Source organism: Grampus griseus, assembly GCF_964374135.1.
Source record: "Grampus griseus genome assembly, chromosome: 2".
NCBI lineage: Eukaryota > Metazoa > Chordata > Mammalia > Artiodactyla > Delphinidae > Grampus > Grampus griseus.
The window spans coordinates 22,583,397-22,597,936 of NC_139018.1; the positions used below are offsets into that span (position 1 = coordinate 22,583,397).

The 14,540-nt window shown below is 36.3% G+C and overlaps 1 protein-coding gene across 1 annotated transcript in view; it reads left to right on the top strand.

Moving 5' to 3' along the window:
- The window catches only part of CEP128 (centrosomal protein 128), a gene marked incomplete at its 3' end in the record, with an annotated part of 415,333 nt that overhangs the window by 393,603 nt on the left and 7,190 nt on the right, over positions 1-14,540 (top strand). The window contains exon 21 of the mRNA XM_082649309.1: positions 2,140-2,253. Within this exon, the coding sequence (XP_082505435.1) occupies positions 2,140-2,253 (114 nt within the window). The remainder of the gene's footprint in view (positions 1-2,139; positions 2,254-14,540) is intronic.

The window sequence follows — 14,540 nt, forward strand, 5'->3', positions numbered from 1 at the left end:
AAGAATTATGAAACCAGTGTTCAAGAATTTCTTTTCACCCTTATATGACCCGATATGGAAAGCAGACAATATGTTACACCCATGTCCTTTCCACTTTTTTCTTCTTTAGCTAATAGAAGTTATCTAAGTGAATGAAGGGCTGGCACCAGAAGGTATTAGAAACAAGTGGCATTTGCCATTGAAAAACTAATGCCTGTCTTATACCAGCATAAAAAAAAATAAAGTTTAACCTCCAGTGACAGCTCATTTTTCCCCCAGTGGTCTACATTAAACAGAATGTTCATAAGGGTAATTTAAAAGTTGTGTTCTCTACTATTGCCAAAAAATTTATTATTTTTTTCATCTTATAGGCTAGTGATTATCTACAAATCTAGCTTATATGTGCACACACTCACATAGGAAGGTGCCTATATAGTGAAATTTTTAGGGACAGTGTTTTTCAAATTTCAGAATTGTACTTTCCAGTATTAGTCATTAAAATTGAAACCTTTACCTTTAAAAGGGAAAGGAGTTCGTTAGCAAGTATTATACACTGCTATGTGGCAGGCAGTAGCTAAGTACTTTACATTACATTTCTTCAAATCCTCAGAGACACCCTATAGATTGGCATTATTTTCCCCCATTTTACAGCTCAGGGAACTGAGGTTTGGGGTATGTAAATTAGAGAAATCTACGATCTACTTCTCTGTGTTTACAGCAAAGCCCATCTGCTTTGCCCTACTGCCTGTAGCTTGAAACCCATTCTATATGTACTCTAAAGCCATCTGTATGATTAAAAAGAGGTCATGTAATCAATTTAATGAAAACAACTAAACATAGCCTTAAATAAAAATACATGAAGCCTTTAGGTTATTAGACATAGATTATATTTTTCAAAACCCAAAACTTTCTAAAATTCAGTACGCTGTTAACAAGAGTTCAAAGACCTAAGTTCTGGTCTATGCTCATGCACCAGACAAAATCACTTAATATCTCAGGGAATATTTCCTCATCCATAAAATATGAGAGACTTGAACAATATTATCTCTGTCCTTCCTCCTCACACCGGCATCACTAGCATATATGTGAAAATGCATTTCACATACTTTTTTGGCAATACTGTAGTCTATGACTCTTAAGTATGAATACAAACCTCAACTTATTTAGATGGTTTTGACTTTATTCTTATTTAAAGGTGTCATAGTCTCTCTCTCTCATTTTTTTCCCCCTTATTTTGAAAGAAGTGATTCAACTTGACAATCCTACATTTAAACATTACATATTTGATATGGAGGAGAGGGAATAGAATTGGGTCCCAAGCCCAGTTTGCCGCAAATTGCCTACCCTTGGACAGGTCATTCTTAACTTACCTGGGCTGTAACTTTTTTTTTTTTTTTTTAATAAAAATGAGAACTTTGGAATTCTAATACCCCTTCCAGTTTGAACATTCAAAAAGTTCTTTGGGGCTATTTGGGGAACTAAATCCCATAGATGATTTTTCTTACATATGAAAATCAGTTGCCCTAATTCTACTCTAATTTCTCCCTAATTCATAATAGAAATGTCTAAAAAACTGGCTGTGGTGACTTATTTGCTGTGTTCTATCCTCTCTCCCCAGAATGAAGGAAAAATAGAAAGGAAGGAAGGCAGGCCCTGGAAATTTTTTCTGTCTTAATTTATTACCTGACTTTTTTTATGCTTTTGAGGACCGATGAGCTATCCTTAGGTTTAAAAATCTACGTGATGTAATAGTTAAAAGTCAGAATGTTGAACAAAGAGTATATTTTGATGCCAGGTACTATTCCAAGGGATCATATATAACATCCAAAAGTGGCATGGTATCATTAAGTTCCATCTTTGGACAACTCACTGTTAATTAAACCTTTTTCCCTTCCTTCAACTAAAGGAAGGAAGTCGTTTCAGATTGGCATGGGGACTAGCAGTGAAAAGAAATAACCAATGTGGGACCCTGTTTCTATTTTTATGATAGCATCCAAAGTGATCGTTTTCTTCTTTATCCTTGGGAACCTATGATTCCTCTATATATCTCTCTAAACGGCTATAATGATTAATCATCTACATATCAAAACTTTCTTATTTTAATTTCAAGCACTGGTTTTTCTTTCATCTACCAGTTTAGACCCTTTGTTGTTTTTGCAGGGTTCGCGCAGTTTATCTGACAGAATTGACGGGAGATATTCTAAGTACGGAGTTCACAGAGAGTCTCTTCAGCAGCGCCTGGATGACACCAAGTACAGAATCCCAAGCTTCAAAGTAATGCCCTTTATATACACTTTCAGTCTTTGGGCATTATTCATGTTTATGGCTACAGCTTTCTAAGTAGCTGCCGCAGGTTTTGTGTAAGGGTACTAATTATAAAAGAAATTTCTTGATGTAGGAGATAGATTTTCAATTCTGTAGAAGTAGAAAATAAAAATCCAAAGACTGTGTTTATAACTTTTTCCCTGAGAACTCACCTTTAAGTTTATGCCATTGTTGCTTAATATGTTGTTTGTCTATGGGAATTGATGCTGCTTAAGAAATCCTGAGCCAGGAAACCTCTGGTCTCTTGATTGGTCAGAGGCTTAGTGTGGATGGTGGCCCCTCTCAATATGTAAGTTCAACTACTCTCGGTGCTGAGGTCCCCAGTAGGTGAAGTAACATATAGTATTTCATAGCGTTGGCATTTATAGTCATTCCTTTCATAAGAATAAGAACTCCATATTACTACTTCAGCCTATGGTTCACTAGTGTGGAATCAACATAGGAGAGTGGGAAGATCTGACCATATTGACAAAAAGCCTACCATTCCCTAGAGTCTAGCCAAGACCCATGTGGGGTATGGGTGACTTTAAACTCATTTGACCCTGAACAGTTATTAGCCTAGAGCAGGGCTTCTTAGCCCTGGCATTAGTGACATTTGTGCCGGGTAATTCTCTGTTGTAGAGGCTGTCCTGTGCATTGTAGGATGTTTAGCAGCATCCCTAAGAATCTACTTACTAAATACCGGTAGCATTCCCCATCCCAAGTTGTGGCATCTAGATGTGTCTCCAGATATTGCCAAACATCCCCTAGAGCAGCAGTCCCCAAACTTTTTGGCACCAGGGACCAGTTTCGTGGAAGACAATTTTTCCACGGACAGGGCAGGGGGTGGGGGGGGGGGAGTGAGGGATGGTTCAGGCAGTAATGCGAGCGATGGGGAGCAATGGGGAGCGGCAGATGAAGCTTCACTTGCTTGCTAGCTGCTCACCTCCTGCTGTGCGGCCCGGTTCCCAACAGGCCATGGACGGGTACCAGTCCACAGCCCAGGGGTTGGAGATCCCTGCCCTAGAGGGCAAAATTGCCCCCCATCGAGAACACTGACCTAGAGAGAATCCATCTATATTCTAATGTACACTCCAAGTCGATTTAGAAAATAAAAAAACACTAAAGGTTCTTTTGGCTTTTTTATATTCTTACAAACTTCAATATATATGAATATTCATTACACTGTATATATTCACTTATTTCAGCCAAATATAATTATTTTTAAGATGCTTCTTGCCTCCTCTGAATGTAATTGGATAGAATGCTCAGTGGATATAAAGACAGTATTCATTTACATAAGTCTTCCCTAGCATGCTTAAAATGAGCACTTCACTTCTCCATCTCAAACAAAAATTTAACACAGTTATGCCATGTTATTTATACCCTTATTGTAAAGAGGGCGTCCTGGGGCTTTATGCTTTTTTACCTTTGCTTTTTATATTGGTATTATTTACTATAGTAGTGACCTTGTTGTCTCATATGGTGAATTTTAAATTGTCTTCCAACGTTCTCATCAGGTCCCATATACTCAAGCATTTCTCCATCGCTGAGAGGAGTGCCACTAACTTTAAACAGAAGTGAAAGGCTTAGGTAACAAGAGCTAATAATAATAACGACTCATTATTGAGCATATATTAGAACAAACTACATAAAATTGCTCTTTTTGTATGTGTCTCATGCTTTATGTGCATTACCTCATTTAATCCTCACAGCAACCCTGTCAGTTGGCACCATTATTTTTCCATTTTTACCATTGAAGAAAACGAAGTTATAGGGCAGTTAAGTGGTTGAATCAGGGTTCAAACCTAAATCTGCCTGGCTTCAAGAATCTATATCCTTGAGCAGCAGGCTATTATAGTATAAATTTGTACCTGATATTCCTTAATTTTTTTAGAAGTCACCAAATGTAGGGACTATATCTTTAATAAATAAAAGTCAGTTGTCTCCAAAAGTACATAAACACATTATATGCCTCTTAATTCAATAGAGGTCTGGATGCAAATGAAGCATTAAAAACATTATTTCCCAATACAGTTAGATCCGGTATTAGGTAAGTCAGTGCTGTCTAGTGGCACCCAAATTGCTATAAATCAATGCAATTTCCATAACAGCATATGGCAAAGCTATGAATGTTTAACACGTTCAGCCGGTAATCTCATTGGAGTTCTCTTTAAAATTACATTTGCAGCTGAAGAGGAAATCAAGCCTGGTTTGTGAGGCCAACACTTATCAAAATGAGAAATAAGGTTGAAAATTTTGCAAATAGACAGTACAAATATAAGGAAGAGCCACAAAGCACATTTTGTGATGACGTTGTCCCACATTAATACTAAACATTTTTAAATGTTAATCCATTTTACTGATGAATATGTAGGTTACTGTCATGTGTAGCAGAAGTCTGGCCTGAAATAATGTAGTGATCTAATGCAAAACTCATGAGAATATCACATCTTTTGTAGTCATTGTTGAGAAAAATGTGAGAATGCATTTTTGTGAATTGTAGATACCAATGATCATCTGCTTATATGCTTTTTATGAAAATAAGTTATTTATCAAGAATGAGAGGGGAGGCATGGATAATCAGAAAAGCTACCTCTGATTAACTATGGACATCTTGAAGAAAATAATAAGAGGCATTGAGACTCTTTCTATCAAGGGATAAGGCGTCCCATTTACTACATCAGTTTCATAAGATGTTATTTCAGCAGCTCTTGACTTCTGTCATATTTTGCTAGGACAGAGTTCAAAGAAAAGGCTCTTGAGTTCATTGGTTCTACTATAAACTCTGGTTCCAGGAAATCAGTTAGTGTAGGATTCAGTTTAATGCAACAGACATAGACTATACAGATACTATATTGCAAAAGCACTGCACTACCTGTTGGAGGTGGGAGTGGCAGGATGTACAAACATGCAGAAGGCATGGTCTTCAAGTAGGGAATAGTAATCTAGTCATCTTAATCCTTATAGGTAATTCTTGCACAGTTGTTTGAGAGCACAGTTTGGCTAACTACCACCCATGGGCCAAATCTTGCTTGCTGACTGCTTTTGTAAGTAAAGTTTTATTGGAATACAGCCACATTTATTTATTCACGTGTTGTCTGTGACTGCTTTCATACTCAGTGGCAGAGTTGAGAAGTTGCAACAGAAACTGTATGGCCCACAAAACCTAATATATTTATTATCAAGCCCTCTACGGGAAAAATTTGCCAATTCCTGGTCTAGAGGAAGGAGAAATTACCAATCTACTCTTACTTCCTTTACACATTATGTAAAATATTCTCTTTTCTTTATTTAACCAAAACATATTACCCAAGCTCTTTATAAAGTCATAATACTATCCATTCATTCAACAAATTTATTGAGTTTCAGCTATGTGCCAGGAACTTTCTAGGCCCCTGGGACTCACGTCCGTGAACAAAACAAAGATCCCTGCCTTTTAGAGCTTCTGTTCTAATTGTGAGATGTTCAAGTTTGTTCTCGTTGTTGTTAAATACAACATTCAGCAAACCTTTACTGAGTTTACATTGTGTATAAAGCGTTGTGCTGGAAGCCGGAGAGGATGATGGCATAGTAAGAAGAGCCATTGTCAGTCCTTAGGAACTCAGAGTCTTCACACAGACAACTGTAGTACAAAGGAGAAAGGGGTACATGCTGTAAGGGTGACCCAAAAAAACTGCAGTGGGAGTTCAGAGAAGAAAGATGCTCTCAAGTCTTGAAAAGAGGCTTGTGATGACAAGGTACAGGGAAAAGGACCACTATTAGCATTACAGTTGTAGACCCCTGACTGTATTACTGTTAGCAGACAAATAACTGTTAGACTAGCAGAACTATATTGGCAGCTGGCTGCTCTCATGTCGTTGCTGATGTCAGAAGGCAGTGAAACATCCAATATGGCCACACTGCTGGTGGAGGGGAAGTGTAGCAGAAAGTGTACAAGTCAGGTTCTCTTTCAATCCAGAAAGAGAACCAACTCCTGCTGTTTACTCCCATGGCAATCACCAGGACCAAATGATCAGATTTCTAGAAACCTATTGAGAGTTTTAGCAGGACCAATGTCCACAACTGCTGAGAGCATAATGTAATATTGTACTAAGCTTACCAAGTTAACTGGTCAAAGCCTGATCTAAAAGTTTAAATTTAGAATTCAATTCAAAGCTGAATCTGACCCAGATTGTCTCTGTGTAGACAACAGAAACATTTCACAGCTTCTCGTTCATGAGGCCTAACTGGGTTTCTGTAGGACATACAGACTTCCTTGCTGTCCCAGCTGTTTCAAATAGAACAGAATGTTCAAAAGTCAGCCAATAACACAGCATTGCTAATCTGAATTCACGAAAGAGCATGGTTTGGTCCACGATATTCCCATTTGCTACCTGCCCTTTTTGCTCTCTACCCATGCTAAATATATGGTTTTAATTAGCAGTGGATTTTTTAGTAAAATCACAAAAGGCATATTTTGTTCCCATCCTTCCTCCTCCTGAAAAAAAAATCATGATTTTCAATTTCCAGTAGAAGAGTTCATATGCAATTTCTTTTTAAAGAAGCAGATTTTTACAGGATAAGATGAGGTAGGTGAGGAAGTGTTGATAATGGCTTTCAGCACAGGTTTTGAAGCCAGAGTTTGCCGAAGGCCTTTGTCATATTTGTTCAATGTAAGCATGTGTATGCTCTAAGGATGTGCTTTGCTCCTGGAAGCTATTTCTCCCTCCTTGAATCTCTCCGTGGTTTGTTTATGCTTTGCTCATAGCAATTACTGGCTGTTAGCACTTTCTTTCTAAGGTCAGCTATTTCTGTACATATCTTAAATCTTCTACAATTGTAGCTTCTGAAGCACGCAATGCATAACTCCTCATGCAATTCAAGACTGTAGGTGATTTTTATTTAATGACTACGAAAATATATCACCAGTGTATTATTCAGATAATTTTACAAATATTGCTTGGGAACAGTAGTAGCAATCATGGGGGAATTTGAGGGAGCTTTAACCCCACAATACCCCAGTTATCTCATTTATAACCACCTCTCTCCATGATTTGTTAAGAAATCCCATGTAATCTCCTACGTAAATATAACTCCATGCTTCCCCCAACCCCAAGCAATTTTGCCATCCTTTAAGCCTCTCCTATATACAGATTTAGGGTCCAACACTAATCTTTAAGTTAACATAAAAGAAATAGTAAGATAACTATAGGTAAATACTGAAATCTGGGAAATGCTATTCTACTGGATTGTATGATTTTTGAGGGTAGACACTGTCTGCCTTATCTTCGGCTCCAGAATACACAATTCATGCTAAATTGGTGACTAAACTTTCTTTTTTCTAACTTTAGCCTTTTATGGAATTCTAACAAAAGTTTAATTGCTATTTTTCCAGTAATGCTTAGATGACACATCTGAAACCTCGTAGACAATCAAATCATGCTGAACTCTGAAGCAATTTTTATGCTTTTGAAGTGATCCAGCCATAATATTTAACTAGTTGATTACATCTTGCTCTTTAAAAGTTAAACAAAAGGTTGCCACTTGAGTTGGTATTTTTCTTTGGTATAAAACCTGAAAATAGCAATGGATCAAAAGTGCTTATTTAGGAATCAACATGGGTACTTAGATGAGCACATAACTCTACCAAACCCAGTTCCCCTAACAAGCCACATGCTTTCTTCACCTTTCTCAATAATTTACTCAACAAGAACATTAAGAAAGGAAAGATTATGAAGGAGTTTAACTATAAAGATACCATTGTTAATCATGTCAAATTCAAAATTCTAGATATGAATACTAGATACATAAGGAATACCAATTAAATGTCTTATTAGTTTTTAAATAAACATGTTATAACGTATTCATCCAAACAATCACTGTTTCCTTTGAAATAGTCACTTCAAGAGAGGAAGCACTGATTCCAGTGAGGCACCATCATTATAAAATATCTCTGCATCTCTACTTTTGTTTCTTAAGTCAGTGACATCTTTTTGCGTATCCTTGTTTATGGCAAATTTCTACCCACTACGAATATATTCAGTTTCTGAAAATGGATTAAAGTCATGTAGAGCCAAGTCCAAAATGAGTAAAAAAACAAAACAAAACAAAAACTGAGTATGATCTTTTTCATTAGTGAGTCATTAGTAATATTAAATTTTATACCATAAAATAATCAATTGCATAAAGGTAAATTTATCAAATTGCCTGATCTAACACGGTATTTTCATGAGTCTGTTCATGAGCGTGGCTTCATGTTTATAGCATTATGGTATAAATTTGGAAAAGATAGTTTGCATAGTTAGATGTACTGGTTGTTCAGTGGTTCTGCTCGGGTAGATTAGAATTAGAAAACGTTAGTGCTGAGAAATCTTAGGAGATGATCTGGTCCAGTGCCCTCATTTCCTTATATGAAGAAACAGAGAATGTGAGAGTGACAGTCTCCTTCTTCCCAACTTCCACATAGCAAACTTTCATTTCGGTACTTTGGTCAAGAATAATTATATATGATCATTATTGACTTTCTTAATGCAAATGGCACTGTGCTAAATTGTGGAATATTGGGATGGGTAGGTAGAAAGAGGTGATCAAAGCCCCACCCTCATGGAGGTAAAATGCTATATAATAGCAGCCGTGCAGATTGAGTTACGGAGGGCAGACTTTAAGTAAACTGTCTGTCCAGATTGAAGTTTCAAATAGGAATAAAGTTTACTGAGGAAGTGGTTAAGCTTTTTCGAGCACTGATGGAGAATTGGGAATTAAGAGTGGGGAACAGTGCATTGTTAAGCTAGAGACAAATTCAGGAAAACATTTCTGCCACAGATTCAGAAACACATAAGTGCTTTTTCCTTTTCTCTGGGGGAAGAGTTGGATAAATTAAAATTTACAAAAAATTAAATGCATCGTTTGTCTTATAAACTTTGAACTTAGAGTATTTCTGAGAGAAAAATACTTGGTGGGCATCATTAAATATTAATCATTAGAGATCAGTTTAGCAAAAAGATTTAGTTGGGTTGGAACAACTTTTAAGAAACCAATTACAATGTGGGTTATGAAAGAGAAGTGGAAGAAACCCAGGGAAAATATTAGAAAATGCAAGTTCCTTCACCCAGTGGAATTTTTGCAGGGAATTCTGGTTAAATAGCTTGTTGAGACTTAAGACAGAAATAAAAATAGGTCCCTGTGCTAAGGATATAAGAGTTGGCAAAAAGCAAAAGCTAGGATTATTAAAATTGCAAAGAATCTTCCTTTTTAACCAGTACTTCCTTTTTAATATTTAAGTATTTAACTGAAAAACAGGTAGGAATTAGAAAGAAACAGTCATCTTATGGTCACCCTGTAAACTTTACTTAGATAGAAATTCCACAAGTTAATCAATGTATAATTGGAGAATATGAAGATATTGTTTTCATATTCTGATATGTTGATTGTTCAAAGGGATCGTGAAATATTTTTCTTTTAGTATGTTCTTTCAGGGTTCATTTCATTAGTTATCTTTCAAGGTAGCATTGGGGATTCTGACAGTCTTTTGAAGACTTAGAAAATTTGGGAACTTAAAGACATACAGCTGACCGTTGAACAGCTCGGTAGTTAGGGGCACCGACCCTCCATGCAGTGGAAAATCAGACTTGTAGTCAGCCCTTCACATCCACAGTTCCGCATCCACATTTCCACATCCTTGGGTTCAACCAATAGCAGATCATGTAGAACTATAGTATTTACTATTGAAAAAAAATCTGTGTTTAACTAGACACACACAGTTCAAACCTGTGTTGTTTAAGGGTCAACTGTTCATTGAGTCCCAGGTGTATTCCAATAGCTACTTTAGAATGAGTTGACATGGGCCAACTAGAGGCAGAGCTGTGGATCTGGCTATTATAGTTCAGATGTGCCATACTAAAGGCCTGGGTGGAGCTGGAAGATACACAGATAGAAAGGAGAATTATGCTTTCAATCAATGCTAGAAATCTCCACTTAATCGTGGTTCCTATATAAAATGTGAAAGAGAAAAGCGTAATCTATGGTTTCCCGCTAAGAGATGCTTAGTTGATTATGGGCCAGTAAGAGAAAGGAAAAAATAAGGAAAAGCAAACACTCACATTTTGCCCATTGACACCTGGGCTGAGAAAGACAGTGAGAAAGGACAGGAGTGGAGGTGTAAGTCTGGGCGTCTTGCTGAATGAAGCAGATGGCGCAATGACAGCCTCAAAATGTGCCTCCCAGAGGAAGGATGAAGTACGCAGGATAGTCAAATCCTATTCGCTCTTCCCAAGGTATGGTTTTAAATTTCTAAAACAAAATCAACTGGCATCAAACCATAGATTATATCTTTTCTGTTACCAGAAAAAGAACCACTTATATTTTTAATTATACAACCAGCTTCTTGGCATATGACAGTTAAAAATATGGCATATTTAGGAAATACAAAAAAAATTAACAAGAAAATAAATAATCCAACAAATATTTTTAAAAACCTATTTGTGTAATTTAAGGGTGTATGTTTCCCAGCTCTTACTTATAAATATCTTTTTATATTGAAATCACCATTTGTTGATAATTTTATTTCCTCCTTTTTTCATGTAACATTGTATATATGTGGGAATTTTCTCTATCATCATCATTATTATCATTATGGTTCTACCATACTTTACTTTCCTGATCTCCTATTGTTGGAAATTTAAGGTTAATTTCAGCTTTTTTCTATTATAAGTAGTCACTTGATGAACATCTTGGTATAAAAATCTTTGTCCGTATTTTTAATTTATTAACCTAATATAGATGCCTAGAAGTATACTGGATGACACATTTCTTTTTTTTTTTTTTTTTTTTGGCGGTACACCGGCCTCTCACTGTTGTGGCCTCTCCTGTTGCGGAGCACAGGCTCCGGACATGCAGGCGCAGCGGCCATGGCTCACGGGCCCAGCCGCTCCGCGGCATGCGGGATCCTCCCAGACTGGGACACGAACATGTGTCCCCTGCATCGGCAGGTGGACTCTCAACCACTGAGCCACCAGGGAAGCCCATGGATGACACATTTTAAGGCTGTTTATTTGTACCCATTTTATCTTAGTTGTCTAATACATTGGCAGAGTTGTTCAAAATATTTCCTAATTACCTTCTTAATGTCTATAGATGTTCTAGTAATATTCCTCTTTCATTCTTAATATTGGCAATTTATATCTTCCCTCTTTTTTCTTAATTAATCTCAGTAGAGGTTTTTAAATTTTATTGATCTTAAAAAGAATAACAGTATGGGTTTCATTTTTTCACTGCTTTTCTGCTTTCTATTTAATTGATCTTTGCTCTTTATTATTTCCTTCCTTTTACTTAATGTAGGTTTAATTTGCTCTTTGTTTTCTAGTTTCTTAAGGTGGAAACTTGGATTATCAATTTGAGACGTTTCTTCTTTTGTAATATACACGTTTAATGTTATACATTTCCCTCCAAACTGTTTTAACTGATTCTCACAAATTTTGATAAATTATGCTTTTCTTTTCATATAGTTAAAATATTTTCTCATTTTTCTTTTGATCTCTACCTTGACCCACCTATGAGCTATTTAGAAATATGTTCTTTAATTTCTAAATTTGGGGGAATTTTTCAGATATCCTTCTGTTGTTGATTTCTTCTTTCACCCCATGTGGTTAGATGGCATCCTTTGTATAATTTCAGTCATCTTAAATTTATTGAGATTTGTTTTATCACCCAGCATGTAGTCTGTTTTGGAGAATATTGGATGTGTGCTTGAAAAATACTTGTAATCAGCTGTTTTGGGGTATTCTATAAATGTCAATTAGGTCTAGCTGGCCAGTAGTGTTGTTCAAGTCTTCTTTATGTTTACTGGTTTTCTGCCTACTGTTTTATCAGTTACTGAGAGAGGAACGTTGAAATATCCAACTATAAATATGGTTTTGTCTATTTTTTCCTTATAGTTCTATCAGTTCTGCTTCATATATTTTTGGCACTGTGTTAATATGTACATACAATTTAGGACTGTTATCCCTTTCCCTTAAAATTGTTGACTTATTCAACCACTCACATTTCTTTTTTTCATATATAGAAAATGAGGAAGTTTAATACAGTCGAACTTTGAACAACACAGGTTTGAACTGCATATGTCCACTTACATGCAGATTTTTTTTCCAATAGTAAATACTACAGTACTGCACAATCCACAGTTGGTTGGCTCCACAGTTGCAGAACCATGGATACAGAGGGCCAACTATAAGCTATACGTGGATTTTTGACTGCACAGAGGGTCGGTGCTCCTAACCCCTGCGTTGTTCAAGCGTCAACTGCATATCCTTTCCTTTCCAGGAATCCTACAATGAATGACTTCCAGTTTCTTATGAAATTCTCGTAATTAGTGAAAACTATAAATCACTTGGTTAAAAACCACAGGGCCTTCATCCTAAATGAACCTAAACTCCCTTTTGGTACATGAAAACTGATGATCTTAAGTCATTTTAGGATTATGTCCATGCTTTTAGCTCAGAATAAATGTGTCTTTTACAGACGTGTGTGTGAGTCTGCATGTGTGTGTGCACATATACACACACACACGCACACAGACTTGTTCTTTTTTGGCCTTTCTTTTGCGTTTGCATACATATATATGTGACAAAGAAATAAAATATAAACTTGGTACTTAGTGCAGAGAACGACAACTAATTCATCAGATAGTCATGCTACATGAGGCCTTACTGTTTTGAAGAATCTGTTTAGGCCACCTAACCAGCAGTTGTTTCATCTAGAATCTTTGCCACCATTCTTGATCCCTTCCTCTCCCTTGACCCCGCAGTCATCCTCAATCACAGTCTTTTAACTTGTATTCCCACTTCTACATTTGTGCTGTTTCAGTCTGTTTTCCACAAAGAGGCCATAGTAATCTTTGAGAAATACAAATCAAAGCATGTCATTCCTCTCCTCAAAACCCTTGATTGCCTTCCGATTGTACTTAAGTAAGAAGAAACCCACATCCAAATCCCACCTCTGGATCTCATTGTAACCACTTCCCCAGGCTCAGTGTGCCTAAGCCATGGGCTTTCCTTCAGTTCTTCAAACACACCAAACTCTTTCTTACCTTCTTAGCACCTTCACACGAGCCTAGAGCACCACTCCCTGACCACCCTTCTGCTCCCCCTTACCTCCCACTTTTCCGTCCTCCACCTATGAGTTTTCATCCGGCTAACCCATTGATTCATACTCAGCATTCAAATTATTGCCTTAAATATCACCTACCAGAGGAAACTTCTCTGGACCCCAAATCTAAATGTAGTTCTGCCTATTATTTCCCATTCTTCTTATAGCTCTTATCATAGTTTTAAACTATATTGTGTTTTGTATAGTTTGTTTAATGCCTTTCTCTCCTGCAATCCTGAAGATTTCATGATCATATACACCAGTGTTTTATTTGCCCTTTGACCAGCATATAGTAGGTGCCAAATAAACGATTGTTGAATGAATGAATGAGTGCAAGAAAGAAAAAATGAAGTGAAGTAAATAATTAGAAAACATTTAAGAGAAAAAAATTGCAATTTTTTATCAAGTAAATGTATCTTAAAGCACCTATTTTTTAACCTATTTAATTAGTAAAATTTTTCAAAGATATAATTCCCTAATTCCGTTTTTCAGCTAAGATTTGGGGAAAAGGACACATTCATACAGTCCATGAGGAGAGGGACCTTTTCTGTATTCATTTTGGTTTATGTATTAAATATTTGTTGAATGAGTATTTGTATAATCATTATGGAAAGCAGTCTAGGTAAATGTATTTAAAAACATCAAATTGTTTTTACTGACCCCGTATTTCCACCCAAGAATTTGTCATAAGGAATAGACCTAAATATGGGAAAGGTTATATATTTAAAGGTATTTCTCATAGTGTTATTTATAGGAGTAAAACATTGGAAACCACCTAAATGCCCAGAAGACTAATACCTGAGTAAAGCATGATATATTCACTAGACAGTATATGAGTAACATAAAGCTAAAGGTTAATGACTTTTAAAATGTTTATATTATTAAATGTAAATAAATAACAGAGTTTTACAACAATATTTACAAATCTTATCCACAGGAAAAAAAAGACTGGAAAGAAATATGTTATGCTGTTATGGCTACAGATGATTTCCTTCTCTCTCGTTTTTTCATATTTTCTTTAACATCCACACATTTTATTTTTTACAAGGATTATAATTATATTAAACTGTGGTGTAACATAGCTGGCATCTTGAGGTTCAATTTTATTTTCAGTACATTTAAGTGAATCCCAA